Source organism: Acipenser ruthenus, chromosome 4 (assembly GCF_902713425.1).
Source record: "Acipenser ruthenus chromosome 4, fAciRut3.2 maternal haplotype, whole genome shotgun sequence".
Lineage (NCBI taxonomy): Eukaryota > Metazoa > Chordata > Actinopteri > Acipenseriformes > Acipenseridae > Acipenser > Acipenser ruthenus.
Genome location: NC_081192.1, coordinates 9,922,273 through 9,941,757, shown reverse-complemented (window position 1 = coordinate 9,941,757; position 19,485 = coordinate 9,922,273). Strand labels below are relative to the sequence as shown.

At 36.3% G+C, this 19,485-nt stretch overlaps 1 protein-coding gene across 1 annotated transcript in view; it reads right to left on the bottom strand.

Moving 5' to 3' along the window:
• Positions 1–19,485, bottom strand: part of LOC117400687 (alkylglycerol monooxygenase-like) — a 74,320-nt gene that overhangs the window by 2,084 nt on the left and 52,751 nt on the right. Inside the window, exon 12 of the mRNA XM_034000963.3 lies at positions 19,103–19,208. Within this exon, the coding sequence (XP_033856854.1) occupies positions 19,103–19,208 (106 nt within the window). The remainder of the gene's footprint in view (positions 1–19,102; positions 19,209–19,485) is intronic.

The following is a 19,485-nucleotide window of genomic DNA, read 5'->3' as shown; positions in this document are numbered from 1 at the left end:
GACAGATGTATTCTAGTGTCTAGGGAATATCCCCCAAACTCTGCCAGGAATGGAACTGCTCTACCCGGTTTCTCTCATACGTTCTAAGCCATAAACTGCATCCTACTTAGCAAGCTCTGCCAAGCCAGAGCCTTGTCTGTCAAAGGTCTCGGGTGATGGGAAAAAATGAGTGTTTCCTGTGGAAGCCGCAGCTGTTTTCCTAAGAGAGTGCAGATGCCTGGAATTTTCCCTGCCTTCTGCTTCTGACTACCTGTTCTGGCAACAGGTCCCCCCGAAAGGGCAGGGATACAGCAGACACCCAGTTGCTGTCTTTAGAAAGACAGCATTCTTTTCCTTATTCCAAATATTTAATCCAGGGAAAAGCTGATGTATTTCTTTGCAAATGTGGCTGAATAGCCGATGTCATGCAAAGTAAGCTTTCAGAATTAATACCCTCACACATGTTCTTTTATTTGTATGTTTCCATTAATGATGTTTGTGTATATGCATAAAAGCTTGGTAAAAAATGTTAATTTGATATCTGTCTATCTATCTATCTATCTATCTCTCTCTCTCTCTCTCTCTCTCTCTCTCTCTCTCTCTCTCTCTCTCTCTCTCTCTCTCTCTCTCTCTCTCTCTCTCTCTATATATATATATATATATATATATATATATATATATATATATATACCAAAAAGGTTATAATCCACAATATAATAATATCTTTATATAGGTCCTTTCATAGTGGACCTCCATCACAAAATGCTTTACAGAGGTAGGCTGTGCATTATATGCAGAGTCACTTAAAATAGTACATTGATTTCTTCCGCAGGATGGAGCACAAGTGACTTGCTTAAGGTCACACAGTCAGCCAGTCAGTGGCAGAGGTGGGATTTGAACCAGAGACCATCAGTGGCAGAGGTGGGATTTGAACTGGTGACCTTCTGGTTATAAGCCCTGGACTTTAACCACTGGACCACACTGCCTCCTAATATATAAATACACTGTATGTATTAATTTAATTGGTTGATATGACTCCTAACATATATATTGTATTTAATGCACAAAACCCCTAAACCACATTGAATACCAATGCTAGCACCATATTCTCTTCTGATTTTAATGAAGGTGAGGAATACTCTGCCACTCAGCAGCTCAGGGCCTTTCAAGAAGAAACCACAACAATAATCACTTGTGACCAGTGCTGGATTTGAACCAAGGCCTTAACCAAAGCTTGAGAGGTTACTGAGCTATCATGCAGAGTCTGCAGCACCACCAGAGCCCCTACACCTAATTCTCGCATTTGGATGTTGACTATTCAAATATATCAGTGTTAAGTTAAACAGATCTAAAATAATACTGGAATGTTCCCTGCTGCTTGAGGTATTTTGACTCTAAGTCCAAAGTGGCACTGGGATTTGTCTTATTGAAGGATTGCAAACTAATTCCAATTCTGAACAGAAGTTTCTTTAACCTAACAGTATTTTCCTTACACACACACACACACACACACACACACACACACACAAAACCCCTCTCAAAGGAGTTATCTGTATTTATACTGCTGTAATATGTTAACAATCTATATTCAGTAATTTGTGGAATAATGCTGTTTTTCCACCACTAGGAGCCTTCGCTGAATCTGCCAGGTTGTAGAAAACCTAAATACCAGATGGTTTTGCAAACCTGTGCATGTTTCTGCAAGGCAGTAAGCAGCTATGTTCTGTACATAGAGAAAGACAACTTATTTATGAAGAAATTACTACAAGGAACCATTATGAAATAACTTCTGGCCTGGGTGATTCGCAAATTGCCGACTGACTTTGGTTAAGTTAAGTTAAGTGTAAGTTAAGTACGTAATACATATATAGATTTTAATAATTTGTTTAAAATAAATTAGTCTTAAGAAGCAAAAAAATTAAATACATTTTTAAATATATGTCTATTTTCTGGAACCGGACTTCCTGTGTAGTTTTTATGAATGGGATGAGTGAGTGAATGATTGAATGATGCTTCTCAGGTAGGTGGGTCAAACAAGCTCTTTAATCATAGCTCTGTCTCTGTCCCCTGAAAACATAAAATGAACGATCTTTGAGATTCATTTCGGACTTTGACCAGACAATCCACGAATCGCCCAGTTTATGGGTTTGCCTGTAACATATATATATAAGAGGAGGTGGGACCAGCCCAATTGAAAGGTTACATTGTCACATAAGTTTAATGGAATGATGAAGTTTGTTCAGTGCCAGGCAGTTAGGATCCCCAGGCACCAAGCCAGGTAAAGACAAGTATAGGGAAAATGATCATAGCTCAATAATAGAGTCATTGCAGAAAAACATCATAATGGAAAATGTAATAAATAAATAAATAAACATTTAAAGCATAGTTTATTCTGGGATCTCTTATTGTAATTGTAATGGTCTAGCGTTTATTAATATTTAGGTTTTATTTAATAGCCCTCAATGTTTCGATATGAGGAATATATTATTAGATTTTTTTTTTCATGCAAAGTTTCATCACACATCACAGTGTTATTAGAGCAGGTCTATGCATACAGAACTTCACCAAACATACTTTAAAAACAGAATGGTCAGAACTTTGTGAATAGGGCCAAAAGTCTCCATTATTCCACCCAGTCAGTCCAGAACTAATGTACAAGTAGGTCCCCATTATCCTAGATCTTGATACGGTTCTGTGCTAAGGAATGCTCATACCAAGGTTGAATGAGCAGTTCTCAATATAGATTGACATACATGGGTACATACCAATAGGCACCTTAAAAGTTGCTATCATGTCCACGTGACCAGATTCAAACAGTTAGAATAATAAAACAAAGCATGTATATTTTATCTTATCTTTTTGAGCAGTATTTGTGTTACCCAACAGGAACAAGAACTTGATTGCAACCACAGACTGGCTTCTCAAGTACTTGCTTTATTTGAATGCCTCTCATGACTTCATAGATTAGTTTATACATGTTATACTGTATTACAGCATATTGTTTTGGTTACTAAATGTTCACATACTTCAGAAGATGTTTACACATTATATTGAAATGTATTAAATGTCATACATGATTGTCACAGAGACAAAATGGTTCATGGTGATAAATCTCCCTCCCGACCTGTGAGCGCGCTGTGTAAAGGAAACAGAGTGCCCTGGACTGGATGGCCAGACAATTCATTCCCAGGGTTAGACAGAAGTCGGCTATCTAGAAGGGGGGCAGAGCTATGGTACACTAAATCATCGACCCCAGAAGGGAAACAATGTGTCAGCCGCGGATTGGAGGAGCTGTTGCGCTCGTTAACCAAGGGGTCATGATTGACGGTACAAAAGGGGATGTAGCGAAGTGATCTTTTCCTTTTGAATGGTTAATGCTGAACTGGAAGGAAAACCCATGTTGTTATCGTGAGTGTTTTGTTTGTTTGTCGTGTCTAAATAATTGCTTGTTTGTTGTTATTAGATGGCTAACACGATCCGGAGCTGTCGCCAAAGGCCACTTACCCGGACAACACTGCACCATTGTTCACGATTAACTGTATTTGCACCACGAGCACTATAGCACTCACTGCAGACTTGTGATTGTGCTACGTGTGGGTGTTTAAAGATCAGGACTATTATTTCGGGACCAACCCATGGATTAAACGGAGCAATACACAATGCTGTATTGTCTGTTATCATTATTATTTACTGTGTTTTTGTCATCAGACTTTGGAATATAAAAATAAAACACCATTGCACCTGGATTATCAGTCTTTTTCTTAATCATCGTGTAGCAGGGCGGTAGTAAGCCCTGCTTATTGATATGTGTTTGTTTGTTTTATTTTCAGAACGAGGGTTACCCCTCCGCCCCTGTGTTATTTTGTGTTTGTTTATTTGATGATTTATTGTATATATGACGGTGAGTGCCGTATGTTTTGTTATTGTTTGGGATTTTGACGGCGTAGCCGATTTATTTAGTAGCGTGGATGGGAAACCCCATCCACAGTAGTAATAATTAAACTCATGCAGAAGGTGGCCATCTCCCGAATTAATTAGGTGATTTAAATTGTTGCTAATCGGGAGATGGTCACCTGTTATAAAAAGCCTGCAGCTCTCCAACTCAAGGTGGGTGTTTGGAGCGAGAGGAGAGAACGAGAGGAGAGAAACAAAACGAAACAAAAGTAAAAGGATCAGTGGCTGCTATTTGCCCAGCCTGACCTGTGTTTATATATTTTGTGTTCGTGATTTGTTTTTGTTAAACCTTTTATTTTTGCTCTGCGAGCGAGTGTTTATTTTTGTTTAAATATTTAATTTATTTTTTAATTAAAACGGCGCAAGCCTTTTTGAACTGCAGTACCTGGTGTCAGTTGTCCTTCCTGCTTCTGCCGTGACGTCACCGCTCGTCAACCCTGTCACACATCGCCACACTCCTGCACCTGCACACTATTAACCACTTTGCCACAAATTTTCATTACTAAATATGAACTGTAGCACTCTGCAATAAATACAAGGTAAAGGGTTAAAAGTATTTTGGATAGCCAGTTGTACAGCTGCTTTCATGGCTGAAATCAAAACAAGTCGAAATCCTTGCTGTCAGCTTGTGATATATTACTTGTAATGGGATGTTTCCAAACCCATTCTTCCATATGGCTGCCTGCACGTTAGGTAACACAAAATGCCTATAGTGCAACTGGCTTAAAGCACAAAACATCTGTGTCCTATTCCTTTACTATTACTTACAAAGTAGCCTCCCACAAACATAGATGGTTCATTCATGGACCCCCCTCATTGCAGGATCAAATTAGGGAGTTTCAACGCTAATTTGATCACGAGCCCAGGCTTATGGGAAACAGGAGCATGTTCTTATTCTTCCGTTTTCACTGATACCGCCGCAGATTTATTGCCATATTTAACATGGCCTTCATTCGCTTTTTGATACCTATTTGTTCCATGTGTGTAACACTTTCGTTTTCTCTTTTTTTATTACAAAGGTACTGTGTTCTGTATATGCTATTTGCTATGCCTATTACAGGTACATGACTCTTAACTGGTTTAGCTGTATTATCATCCACCAGGTGATAATAACTCTATGATGCAATGTGAGTCATGAAGTGAAAATGTATCTACAGCTATTACTATTACAGTTGCAGACCAAAGTATTGGCACCTGTGACAGGGCAGTGGCTGTGGCTGCCTTCACACTGCCACATGTTGTTTAAATGGTTACATTGTTTAATTGATAAATTGCTGTATTAGTTAATTGAAAAAAGTGTGGAATACAGCCAGGTGGGAATTAAATGATTGAAGTCATTTTCCCTGGCCACACCCTATAAAAATACAAGGACATGTTTGTTTGAGAGAGAGTGCATGGAGAGGGAAGGGCTGCGAGCAGCAGGTTGTGCTTTCTGCCCTGCACTGGGATAGCTGTAGCTTGGGTGCCAGCTTGTTTATTTTAAGAATTGTATAGGGTTTTTGTTTAACCCTTTTGTTTGTTCCTGTGTTTGCTTTGTTTTGTTTATATAATAAAGTGCACCAAGGCGCTTTAAACTGAAGTTCTGTGTTTGGGGTTTGTTATGTCTGCCGCTGACCAGCCATGACCAACCGCCACTACACCACAGCATCCTACACTTATTATAAAAGAATTCAAGGTAACAGATTAAGGACAAGCAAAATTAATTCCAAGACCTACTAGAAACTACATGAGTTACAGTTTTGTGGCTTTTTAAGATTAAAAAACCTCTTATTTGTCATGTGAGCAGCATGAAGAAGGACAGCTTATGTAAACATGTGGTGTCATATTTAATACTGATTATGGGGGAAATTACAACTTTTTTTAATGTAGTGCTTTAGAAAGGTATCAGACAAACTTTCGTTTTGCCACTTCAAAAAATATAATTGGTACATTTCAAGTCTTTTAATTTGCAGTGGTAATCCACAACCATGCTTCACAAATTTGCATTACAGAGCTACCATTGTATTCTCTACTGTACATTCAAGTCCATTTGAGATAAACTAAGCTATTTCAAAATCAACCTTTAAAGATGTGCCCTTATACAATCTGTAATGCAATCTATGTCCCCAAAGCAAAGGGGCAGTGATATAGGTTTCCCCTCTACACACACTATAGATCTGCAACCATGTTTATGCTAAATTTGATCTACTATACAGTATATATATATATATATATATATATATATATATATATATATATATATATATATATATTACCTCAACTTTACACAAATGACAAAAGTGAATCTCTGGTGATCTAGACACAATCTTGACGTGAACAATTTGATGCTATTAATGTAAACATAAGATTTAGCCAGTGTTCCAGAGAACAAAATTAAATCACAGGGTCAAATTCTAAATGCTTGATTCCCAATTAAAAATATAGTTGGTTGGTTATTTTATCTCTCCCCTTGTCTTTTTGTCATGTTTGTACTCGTTCTGAGTGAGTTCTGCTGCTCAGATATCGAGATGTCTGTCTTTTGCTGACAATCATAAATTAACTCATAAAACTGAATGTAAAAACATTTCAAATAAAGGGCAGCAGGGTGGAGTAGTGGTTAGGACTCTGGACTTGACCGGAGGGTTGTGGGTTCAATCCCAGGTGGGGGGCACTGCTGCTGTACCCTTGAGCAAGGTACCTTACCTAGATTGCTCCAGTAAAAACCCAACTGTATAAATGGGTAATTGTATGTAAAAATAATGTGTGAGAAAGAATGTAATTGTATGTAAAAATAATGTGCTATCTTGTAACAACGGTAAGTTGCCCTGGATAAGGGCGTCTGCTAAGAAATAAATAACAAATAATAATAATAAAGCAGTGTTAGGGTGGTGGAACCCTGCAGAGAAACTGCCTCAGCTGCCCTGCATGAGAAGGAATGGAAGGAACTGTTTAGATTGAACCACTCACGAACCACAATTCTCAAGTAACTCAGTTAAGAGTACATTGCTAGAAAACAGAAACAAAATATAACTAGATATTGTTTGCAAATACTGTGTATTCTTTGCACACAGTAAAATACATTGTTTCTTCTGTTTTTCCACTTTCACCACTACACTCTTTATGTCTTTGAGACACTTCTGGCCTGTGTAAGTGCGCCCTGATTCTAGAGAAATCACAAGAAACCTTTCAGCTCTATTGGCTACCCTTGCCTCTGTGCTATACTAACAAACAAAATATGAAATATTATTTTTATCACTACAAGATGTAACCCCCTCTTGTGGTCACATGTGTATATGAAATAAGATAAATACATGGTGGAAAAAAAAGCTTAGACACACTCCTGGCATGAAACATGCCAACTCTCACATGCCAACTTTGCTAAGTGAGGCGTTAAAAGGGGAAGGATGACCTCTTCCAAAAACAACAGCAAATATGAACAGGAAGAGGACATTTCTACCTTTGTTTGATTTGTGTACATCTAATGTCAAAAGCAGATTGCTCTGTTGTAATTAATCAAGGCTGAATGGTCTAATATCACATCTGTATAGCTACGGAAAGAGTAAACTGTGTGTGACAAAAACCATGCAAACAGGCCTTTAAGGCACATACGAGCAACTCAAATGGAACAAAGGTGTAGTTCATGATTTAAATGCGGCTTTGATATTTTTGCTGCATACATAGTACATTGTTTATTTAATTTTGCATACTATTCAAACAACTGCAAGCAATTGGTTAATAAGAAAATGGTATGATTTTCTCTAATAGTTTTTTTTTTCTCAACTTTCAAATTTAGATATGCTCTGAAATATATGCTATGAAATATCTTGTGCAAAAGTGTATTCCCAAAAGTTAGCCTTTTTGATCAGGTCTCCAATGCAAATTTAACTGAATACATTTAACTCTAATGTTAAACTGTTTAAAATAAATCCTCTTTAACCTTATGAAGCGACATACAGTATGTTGTCTCAGAATCCTGTATTTTAGAATTGCTGACCAAGGTGTCATAAAAATCAAGATAAGCACGTTACTATTAGTCAGGTCAATCAAGTCTGTACCTTTACTAATGTACAGTAAAAATGCTTGATGTGAATCTGCCATGTTAGCTATTTTCAGCTAAGAATTAATAAGAGCCAAAGGGGGGTCGTGCCTCATTACTATTAGGGAGCCTGTGAAGTTGCCTGTTTAAAATACATTTTGTTTCTGCTAGTGCCAAACAGGGTGGCTTCCCCATTGCAGGAGAATGGAGACCTTGAAAATTTGGCAGCAGTGACAGCACCATGTCTAAAAAACAGATGAAAAAATAAATCTAGGGGCGCACATCTGCCTCACAAAATCAAACTTTGCACTTTGATGGTGCAATCAGGAAAGCCAAAGTCATAAGACCTTTGTCTCCCTGGACTTTCTGTAAATCAGTTCAATGGGATTCCAAAGAGAACAGGGAAGATGTATTGGTCCCGAGGGGCTTGTAAGCTGGCTATCTTTCCTCTCCTCAGCCTCCTTAGAAACCCCAAGTCTTAATGCTCTAACATCCTCTTCAGAGCTGAGGCAGCAGATTTTAGGACTAATCCAATAAAGGCATTTCTTTCAGATGGACTCCCCACTGTGGGAAGATGTAAAAAGGCCAATAAACAACACCATGAGGACCAAGAAGACATTATATTTTATCAGGTGACCGGGGAAATGTGAAAAACAGCAAAACATAATGTCAAGTTTCTTTCAAGGATAAAGCTTTCAAATGTTGGCTGATCATAATATAGTTCACAGAGGAAGTACTACCCAGATTATTGATATTTAGTATGCAAGTAATCACACTTGTTTCTTGTATTTATTTGTGCCTTAGAAAATAGGTAGTTTTTCTTCTGGTTCACATCTACCAATTCTACAGTGAACATTTTGGCCCCTGATGTATATACATGAAAACAACATGGTAGAATCCATTGCCATGTACTAATACACGATTACTCAAGTAGTTACAATGTAGGAGAAATAAATGTTGGTAGTTACCCAATTGTTAGATTACATGGTTATGTATACTCTGTAATATTTTCTTACCTGAAATAATTACATGAAAACAGCTTGGCAGATGTATAACCAGTACACCAGTACAAGGCATGATAATTAAGGTTGTATTTTTTTCACGGTTATCACAGGTTTCACGACGTGAAATATACATATTTTTTATCGCTTAAAAATAAATACAGCAAACGTTTGCCTTGTTGACGCACAACCTGTTACACTCCATTAAGGAACCTGGCAGCCGGTTTAGTTTGCTTTCGGTAAATGATTGAACGCAATGCATAGAGCTACATAAAACGAAAAAGATTGAAAATATTTCTGCTAAATATCGCTCTGCCTAGTACAAGAAAAAAAAAAAAAAAAAATAAGAAATACAAAAGTAAATCAACCAATAGTTAAAAAAAAACATAAAACGAATTGCCTACAATGTGTAGGTTTAGAAGAAATGAAAGAGATAATGTACAATACAGGAGAATAAAGGAAAATGCAACAAGTTTAGAATTTTTGTTGCCATATTTAAAGTTTATCATTCGAGAGGTACCCCAAGCTTCCATGGGATTTTCACCATTGGAGTTGTTATATGGGAGACATCCCAGGAGATTATTAGATATTGCTAAAGAGACATGGGAACAAGAGTTAACCTCATATTGCAGTATTATTTTAAAAAACATATGTGGCAGGCTCAAGAGGCTCAGAAAAAAATGATATAATAAAGCTGTGATAGTCAGGTTCTTCAGCCTGGGGACAGGGTATTAATTTTGGTACCTACAGTGGAAAGAGCATTCCTGGCCACCTGGTACAGATCTTATGAAGTAATTGAACGGGTCATTGAAGTAAATTATAAGGGGCGGCAACGAGAAAGAAGGAAACCAGAGCAGATTTATCAAGTGAGGGGAGACGTTAGTAGCCATGGAAACATCTCCTGCTGACAATAACCAAACCGAACCTAATGTCACCCCTTCAGACAGACACAAACAGGAAGAATCTCATAGTGAATGGTCTAGGCCAACTGTACTGTTCCCAAAACCTGATGGTTCTCTTTGGTTCTGTAATGACTACTGAAGGCTAAACAGTGTATCAGTTTAACGCCTATCCCATGCCTGGGGATTTTCTTGATCAAGCCAAGAAAAGCCTTTTCCACCCCAGAGAGGCTATTTCAGTACATGGTCTTACCATTTGGGTTACATGGAGCCCCAGCCCCATTCCAATGAATGATGAATAGAATACTGAGACCTCATAAAGAATACACTGCTCCCTATCTTGATGATATGGTGATACATAGTGCTTGGAGGAGGCCAAATATTTGTGGTACACTATCGGGCGGGGTGTAATTAAACCACAAGTCAGTAAATTTGAAGCTATGTGAAAGAGGCCACGACTTATAAATAAAAAACAAGTAAGGGCTTTCCTAACGGGATATTATAGGTGGTTCATCCCCGACTTTGTCTCAAATGCTGCGCCTCTTACGGACTTAACTAGAGCCAGAGGACCCATTATGGTAAAACGGAGTTGCAAGGCTACTCCACAGGAGAATAATTATGCTACAGAGTTTTCTAATCAGACACACCTGTCTATAAGAACATAAGAAAGTTTACAAACGAGAGGAGGCCATTCAGCCCATCTTGCTTGTTTGGTTGTTAGTAGCTTATTGATCCCAGAATCTCATCAAGCAGCTTCTTGAAGGATCCCAAGGTGTCAGCTACACAACATTACTGGGGAGTTGCTGTTGTGAAGGCTAAAGACTGCTGTTACAATGGAGGGGTTGTCTGTGTGAAGGCTGAGACCTGTGGTAGACCTGTTGGCTACTGCCAAGGTTTGAAACATTTGAAATATCTATTGAATGTATGTCTTCGTTGTTCATTGTAACATTGTTTTGTTAAATCAGTAAGCAGTTTCGCTATCTGATTGATAGCTTAGCATTATTTAAAAGTTTAGTTAGTACTCCCGTACAAAGTTATGTTTTGATTTATTTATTTGGTTTGTTTTGAATACAGCTAACCCTCTACAAAGGGGTGCCATTAAAAATAAACATACAGGCACTGTCCTGTTTAAACATACTTGCTGTTGTCCAGAGTGCTGTTTACATGAAAGACAGTGTCAAAGGTCCTGGGGAAAGTCACAAATCAGAACATGCCATGTCACTATACATTTTTGCTCAAAAGAGCCAACTTCCCAACGTTTCGGTATGTTTACATACCTTTGTCAAGGGAAAGTGTGTTTGAAAACAAAAAGTGGAGGTACTTATAGGCTTTGGATGTCATGGCAACTACAATCATTTACTTCTATTTAAATCTTTTAATGTGATTGTGATTGTGATGTCATTCAACACATACTGGCTTGCTCAGTTCCGCTCTAACCGAGCCGCTCAGAGCGCTCCTGAGCATTTTGTAACGGTGATCACAGTGAGCGGACACCTGCAGGAAACAAGTGGAGGTGCACTGCATTAAATTATTGCATTAAATATTCAGGCGGTTGGATACAGTTTTGTAAGTTCAGTAGTATGTGACAAATGGTGAAATTTAAAAAGAACTTACAAAACTGTATCTGACAACAATAATAAAACCGGGAGAGGGAAGAAAATCTGTTGTATATATGAAATTAACAGAAAAATTCATGAAATCGATACATTTATCATTTGCGTGTTTTTTTTTTTTTTTTTAATAAATCTTAAGATACATAGAAAAACTGTATTTCTGTCTTTGTTTACTCATATTCTTAGACAATACATTTTAAATACAAGTATCTGTATAATGTGAAATAATGTATAATGTGATATCTTGTAACAATTGTAAGTCGTCCTGGATAAGGGCGTCGGCTAAGAAATAAATAATAATAATAAATAATAATACCAATGAGGCCCTCATCTTGGGTCATTTCATCAACCAGAACATCACAAATACCAAAAAGCAAAGAATTATTAGTCACCATTTTTAAAAGTCGCTCAGCGCTCTCGTGTAGCAGAATGTTAAGTCATTTAAATCTGCTCAGTGTGCTTTCTGAGTGTTCTCACTCTGAGCGGCTCACTTAACGTGCCCACTGTAGTTGATGATGTAATGATCTACTATTCCTTTCTATTTAAACCTTCATGCATCATGGTGCTGAGTTTGTTTATCCGTTTCTTTTCTTTTAGTCTTCTATATTGTACATTGTCTAATTTAATTGTTTCTAAAACCATGAATTGTAGGTCATTAATGTTGAGCTTATTCTTTGTAAAGTGCTGAACCACTAGTTCATTAACTTTTTTATTTCTTATGTTTGATAGGTGATTCTGTATGTGTTTGTATAATGTAACTGTCTCTCCTACATATTTAACTTTATTACATTTTTGGCAAAATATACCATTAACAAGATTGCTAGTTTTGCATGAGGGATTTTTTAAGATTGAGTACTTTGTTTCTCTATTTGTGATTTCAATTTTATCTTTACAAATATATTTGCACACCTTACATGAGGTCTTACAGGTTTTAATGTCCTGTAATGTGTCTGCAATCCATTTATGTCTACTATGTACCAAAATGTCAGCTAAATTTGTATCCCTTCTAAAAGCCACAATCGGCGCTTTCAGAAATATTCTTACCATTTTCTGAATTATGAAGTATACGTAAATGCTTCCAAACTATGTTTGAAATGTTGGGTAATAATTTAGAATATGTAATGATTAATGGTACTCTTTTAACCTTCTTTTTCCTTTTATTATACTCAAGTAGTTCATTTCAATTGAGTTTGTCATCTTTTCTCAATTCTCTCTCAATAATCTGTTCTTATATCCTCTTTTTTTAAGATTTATTTTTAATTCCTTTCTCTGTTTTTATAGTAATTTTCATCAGAACAGATTATTTTTATCCTTATACCCAGTCCTTTAGGAATGGCTCTTTTTGTATAGATAGGATGTGCAGATGACACATGTAGGTACTGATACATAGGTAGGTTTTGAGTAAAAATCTTTTTTTTTAATAAATCCTTGATAAAGTTTAACCAAGGTCTCTAAGAATTCAATTTCTGATTTTGTCCACCTTAGATCTACCGAAATATTAGGATGGATATTATTTGCTAATTCATGAAACTGGAAAAGAGATTCCTCTCCATGTGTCCATATTCCGAAAATGTCATCCACAAATCGTATGTATTCTAAAGGTTTTTTGTATACTTTACCCAACAACATATCCTCCCATTTAGCTATATATGTGCTTGCAAAATGCATGCCTATCTTTGAGCCTATTGTTGTGCCATCATTCTACTTGAAACATTTATTTCCAAATATAAAATAACTATTTCCTTAACTATCTTGATCATATTTAATATCTCTTCTGTAGGTATTATGCTCTTATCTTTAATGTTATCCAGTGCCTCTTTACATGACTCTAAGGTTTCATTCCTAGGAACACTGGGGTACAAGGATTTTACATCCATGCTAAATAAAATAGTATTCTCTGGAAGTTTATTTTTTAATTTGTTAATCCAATTCAGGAAATGTGTTGTATCTTTAACATCGCTAGGTAAACTATCAACATGTGGCTGCAACTGCCTCTCAGCTATTTCTGCAATAACGTATGTTGAGTTATCAATTGTGCTAACAATCATTCGCATTTTTATACAATCTATCTGCTAAAATTCTCACTTCTTTTATTATGATATTAGTTTGTACTTCTTCATATGTATTTATATTTTGCAATTCAGTCCCTACTGCTTTCATATAATCAACTTCGTTCATTACTACCACCCCAGAACCTTTATCTACTGGTCTTATAATGATATCATCATCCTCTATTAGTTCTTTTAGAGCATCTTATTCATTTTTAGTTGAATTAAGTTTACCTCTACTGTTTAAGCCTGTTATTATTTCATTTCTAACTACATCTAACCATTTATCTATTCCATCTGAAGGAGTCCAATACCACTTTCTTTTGATTTTTATTCCATATTCATTTACCTGTTCTGAAACTGTGTGTGCTTCCTCATAAAAGTGTTCTGCTTGTTCATCTTTCCCATTCTTTTAATTCTATTCTTAACTTATCCTTATTTATGTATCTTTTTTCTGGAACAAACTTCAGTCCCTTCTCTAGTAATGCTTTCTAGAGAAGGGACTATTTAAAGTACTTTTCAATATTAAAGTTTTTCTATATACCTGTATATATATTTGCATTACATGATTTATGTACAAAAGCCTGAAGGGGATATACAGTAAGCAAAACTGAACTGTGATATACATACAACTATAAAACTACTGTACTAGTTCTGTATTCCAAAAAAAAAAAAAAAAAAAGCCTCCGATAACTGACACATATACGTGTTCATTTCAAAGTGAATTCATATTCATGTACAGAATATACGCTCCTCTCCTATTAAACATAGATTGAACATTTTAATTTCCCAATCTGAGTAATACTGTATGTAGGTGGTTAGTTGAGTGTTTACCAGGAAAAAACGACATAACACTTTTAAAGTTTCTCAGTTTGGGGGAAAAGAGAGATTTCCTCTCAATCCCTCAGAGCATTGCTCTTTTTTGTTGAAATGATGTAATTTCTTAAAAAGTTTTCCAGACCTTATTATTCCATGACCTCCTCCTGTGATCTATATAACTCTGTCCTTCCAGCCAGTGCCACAGAGTATTACCAGCCACCTCAAATGTACTGCCAATAATGTAATTCTACCTGCTTGTGACCTCTAAATACCTCACAGTGCCACTGTATGGGCTCCAAGTCAAGACTTAAATAACATTTAAAGTGATGTACTTTGTCTTTCACATATTTTGTCACATATGCTATAATCGAACTGTTTTACTGCAGTTTGTTAGAGCCGGGATGCTGGGAATGGCATATGAGGAAGTTTTTAAAAACTGCTTCTTCCCATCTGACTATTCACAGCCTTGATCCTAGCATGTCGGTAGCAAGAAAAATAGACCAATTCTGGATTTCATGGAAAAGGAAACTTGCACAACAAATACATGTTTCCTCCCCTTCAAATGAGCCAGATTAGTATTTGATAATCATTCTCCCATTATAGCATACAAACAGAAAAATAATCCTTGATTCTTATCTGACATGTACATTTCCAGAATTCCATCCCAGTCATAGGCACAGACAGGTCAGACTGGGTCACTATCAGCTGCACAAAAGCACAATTCCAGCCACAGTAGATGATGTCATCATGACACAAAAATCTGAATGGTCGCAATGGTCACAGATAATTTGTAACCTCAGACAATGCCCTCACAAGAACTACATCATAATACAGCTTGGTTAACACTGTGGACTGCAAATAGAAGTTCAAAGCACCAACAAAGACTATGAGGCAGGTGTATTTTTATTAGCTCTCCTCTTAAATTGCTATGACTTCATTTGTGGGTCGCCGCCAATAGCCATTATTGGGAACCAGCCGGTAATTACTGTGGGACATGCAATGTCTGAAGCACTTAACCACTCTGTGTTCCTGCAGCCTTCAAACGGTCTAGCAAACCCAAGTGTTACATCATTAAAATGAAATAGCAACGCCCCTATAGCATGTGTTCCATGTGTGCCATTTAAAACAATAAGGAGAGACCACTTGGTTATAAATTCACAGGTCACTGCTGGCACTTTACTAGGGAAAAGTCCTGCACAATAATAAATTGCAATAAGCACTTTAAGGGTGCTATATATCACAAAATCTTTTTAAAATGTTTTGGCACACAGTTTTTCATTTGACTCACTTTTTATTATGAGTGCCATTAAATTTATTTTTTCCTAGTTTAAGCCACTGTTAATCGATTGGCTCGACTTCAAAACACATTTCTTCTGTGATTCAAACAATCTTGACCATTTATATCTAGCAGCTTGACTATATATCATTAGTTTTCCTACATTTATTTTGGAACTTTAATTTCCTCCAGCTTGTTTGGCACGATTAAAGTTACAATTTTGAAAACAACCTCTTGGACAAAAATAATTATGTCTCCATTTACACCTTAAAATTTTGCCAATTGTGTATACGGTATGTACACGGTATGTGCACTTTTTAAATATAAATACATAAATAAATTGGATGGTTTGATCATTTTATTTAAAAGCATAGGTCTGCAAAGTATTTATTAGGCTACTGCATTAACATTTTTATTTAATTTTGTATTATATATTTTGACTCCAACTCCAACACTGGAGAATAATTCCAACTAGTCTTGTTTTTACATGAAAGGATGAAAACTAAATAAGCATGCTCTATGGGTAGAATTGTACACAGTTGTTTTATTTGTATAGTTTTACGTAAGATTTATAATTGAGTTTTTAAAGTTGTGGATGAACATATGCTAAATACAATACAGTACGTTCCTTTCTTAAAGTAAGTTAGCTTTCATTTCTCTTCATACAGGATCGTCTTCAGTTTCATGCTATATAAATAAATGCAATGTAAAATGTATGTAATTATTACCGCAATAACATTTTTTTTTATTTTTTTATTTCCGAAGTAGCCTAGTTTGACACATTTGGGGCTCCCCCGAGAGCAATTCAAACTCAGAAGTTCAAAGTAAAGGTAAAGCGCATATTCTGCATTGCGATGGGTCAACCCCAAGCAGAACACGAAAAGATTTTGGGGTTTTAAAAATGTCAGTTGGAGTCCTAATATCTATCTATATATCTGTCTATCTATCTATCTATCTATCTATCTATCTATCTATCTATCTATCTACACATACATATGACAAAAGACACATAAGCAATAATCAACGTTGAGGTGTGAAAAGATAAACTGATTTGTTTGCATATAACATTCTTTTTTTAAGCAGGTTTGGTTAGTATGACCAAAGAATGGCTGTGATAAATTTTAAAAAAATCCCCATACAGTACACCCTCGCTATAACAAATCTGATCTTTTATTCCAAATCAACCCGACATGAAAAGTTCATCAGATCCTTAAGTCGTTGTTGTTGCTGTTGTTTTTTTCTTAAATCAGTTTTGCTTTGCTGCATGGTTGCTGAACAATCCAAAAGACAGTGCTTTTTGACAACCTATATTCACAACAGAGATATGCCTGTGTTACTCCTTTTTTCAAGCGATTAATTAGTTTCCAGCTTTGTTGCAACATAAAATGATTTTCGTTTCAGAGGCATTGTTATACAGCTTTCGCTTTTTTTAAGACAAAAGAGTTGACTTCACTGTGGAGGTGGCATCCCATGCATACAGACCGGGATGTTGGCAGTGTGTGTTTATATTATCTTGTTTTTTAATTTATTTATTTGTTATTTGGGGTCCAGGGGCCAGGTTCGTTATAGCCAAAGGTTCTTTATAATGAAGGGGGTTACAGCGAGGGTGTACTGTATTTGTTTTAAAAAGTTATTTTTAATGTTAAATTATTATTTTGAAATATTTACTGTAATTTACTTATCTTAAACATAAATCATATATCAAATACCAGTGTGATCCCGTTTTTCCTTAATAATAGCAGCTCCTATACAATGTATAACTACAGATACAGAACCACAGTCTAGTCTTGTTAAGCGCGGTGCTGGATATATAATAGCTGTTTCTTTGTAGAAAAAGGCTTTCACATTGTATCCCAAAATAAATATCATATTTTACATACATATCATTAGGTAAATAAAAGGCAAATATTTATGAGTGGTGTTCTGATAAGGAACTTATAACGTTAGATCCTGATAAAAATGTCTGGAGATGGACATGGTCGTTCACTCTGGGTTCAAGCAGTAAAAGTTCAAGAATGATATTCATTTTTTGCATTGTTGTACAGTGCTGCGAGGTGGTGGGCTGTCTTTCTTTTTTTTTATCGCCGTTTCACAACCATTCATGTGTGTTCACCAAGCAAAGCGGTATTGCAGCACGCCGCCCCGCTTCGCTCCTCGCAAGCAGTGCCGCTCCTGTGTGTCCTAGGCTTTAGTGCCTGCGTTAACCGAGATCGCTACAATATTTTTCCACCATTAAGAAAATAGTATGCAAATATTTATCATATGCAATACATTGGGTCTTGTACATTTTATAACGTGCAACTTGGCGGTGGACTTCTCTTTTTGTCTTGTTCGTCGTGATTTTTTTTTTTCATTTTAGAGAAATTGATTGTCTGTTTCCAGTTTAAGTTTGGAAAAAAATTATGTATAATTCACAATTGAGTGCACATGTATCAAAATCTGACAGCGTAGCACTTTCAATGTGACAACGTACCGCTTTCTGACACTACACTGATCAAGTTTTGGTACTCGTATCACATTCTAACGATGTACCACTTTCTAACACTACACTAGTAGCAGATACACATAACAAGACAAAGAGACTGCCGTGTTCTTTTTGAATGTTTAAAGTTGAATTTTAAGTCTGTAGAAATTACAGTTCCAGCCCCAGTTAATTTTCCACTGATTGTTAAAACTATGATTTAAAAACACTGTTGCTTTTATTGTAAATAAATCCTGGAAAATTTCTACCAAAAAAAATGACCACCTGAAACTGCAGATGTCCATGGACACAATAAAAGGCCGCGCAATTCCAAACTCACGTGCAAATCTCATCAGCCCCTTAGTTAACAGCAGACGTTTCTAATTGATTCCAGACATTTTCTTAAAGCCAGGATGGCAGGGAAGGAAGAGAATAATGAGGGGGTCGGCTGCAAGCTACAGCTTCTCTGCACTGCCAGAAACAGAGAGCAATTTTACGGTCAATTGGTCCAAGCATCTGGAGCTATACATCACAGCACAAGCTGCTAGTAATGCAGCCAGCTTACACACTGGCTCAAGGAACTCAATAATGACTTGCTGTTACACCTAAACACAAACCAACTTAATCAATGAAACTCTGCAACCAAGACATTTCTTTCAAAAGGGTACATATCCCTAAAGGGTGGCGGTCAAGAATGCTAAGAATCAAGATTGTTCCATATCCTTTAAAAAGTAAGGCAGCACCTATTAGAAATATCCACAATTGAATAATTGGACTAAACTTTTTACAGCTCTTGATCTGCCCTCCCAATGCCATTACAAAAGATAAATAGGGGGTTGTTAACTCTACACTTCCTATACCAAAGTATACTTTTAATGTTGAACATACCACTACTATACTATTGTAACTGTGCATGTATTCCATTGTTGCAATTCTTTTTTTGGAATATGAGAAACATTTACATAAAAGAAAACTGCGGTTTCAAAAATGGTATTAACTACATTTCAAAGAGAATACATTTAGTAATAAACACCTACCTCAGTGGGTATGGCTAAGGAAGCGAAGACCATTTTCACATAGCCAAATCGATGGAATGCAAGAAATGTAAGACACCGAATTGATTCCCAGATAGCAGCATCAGGTCTGCAGTGAAAAATGCAACACGTTATTAAAGAGCTGTCCTGCATTGGTTTACCACCATTGCAGCCATCTCAGGAGAACGTATTATCACCAAAGCAATGCATTAAAAAAATATATATAAAAAGGGCTTTGCTAAATATGTAGGCCTACACTGTGGTTTCTTGATTCAAGCACATGTAAAGTGTATCTATTATTTGATAATAGCCCAATGTATATTTAGAGATATTTTCATAAAGCATGTTTACCCGTTAGACGCTTGTAAAAAAAAGAAAAAAAAGAA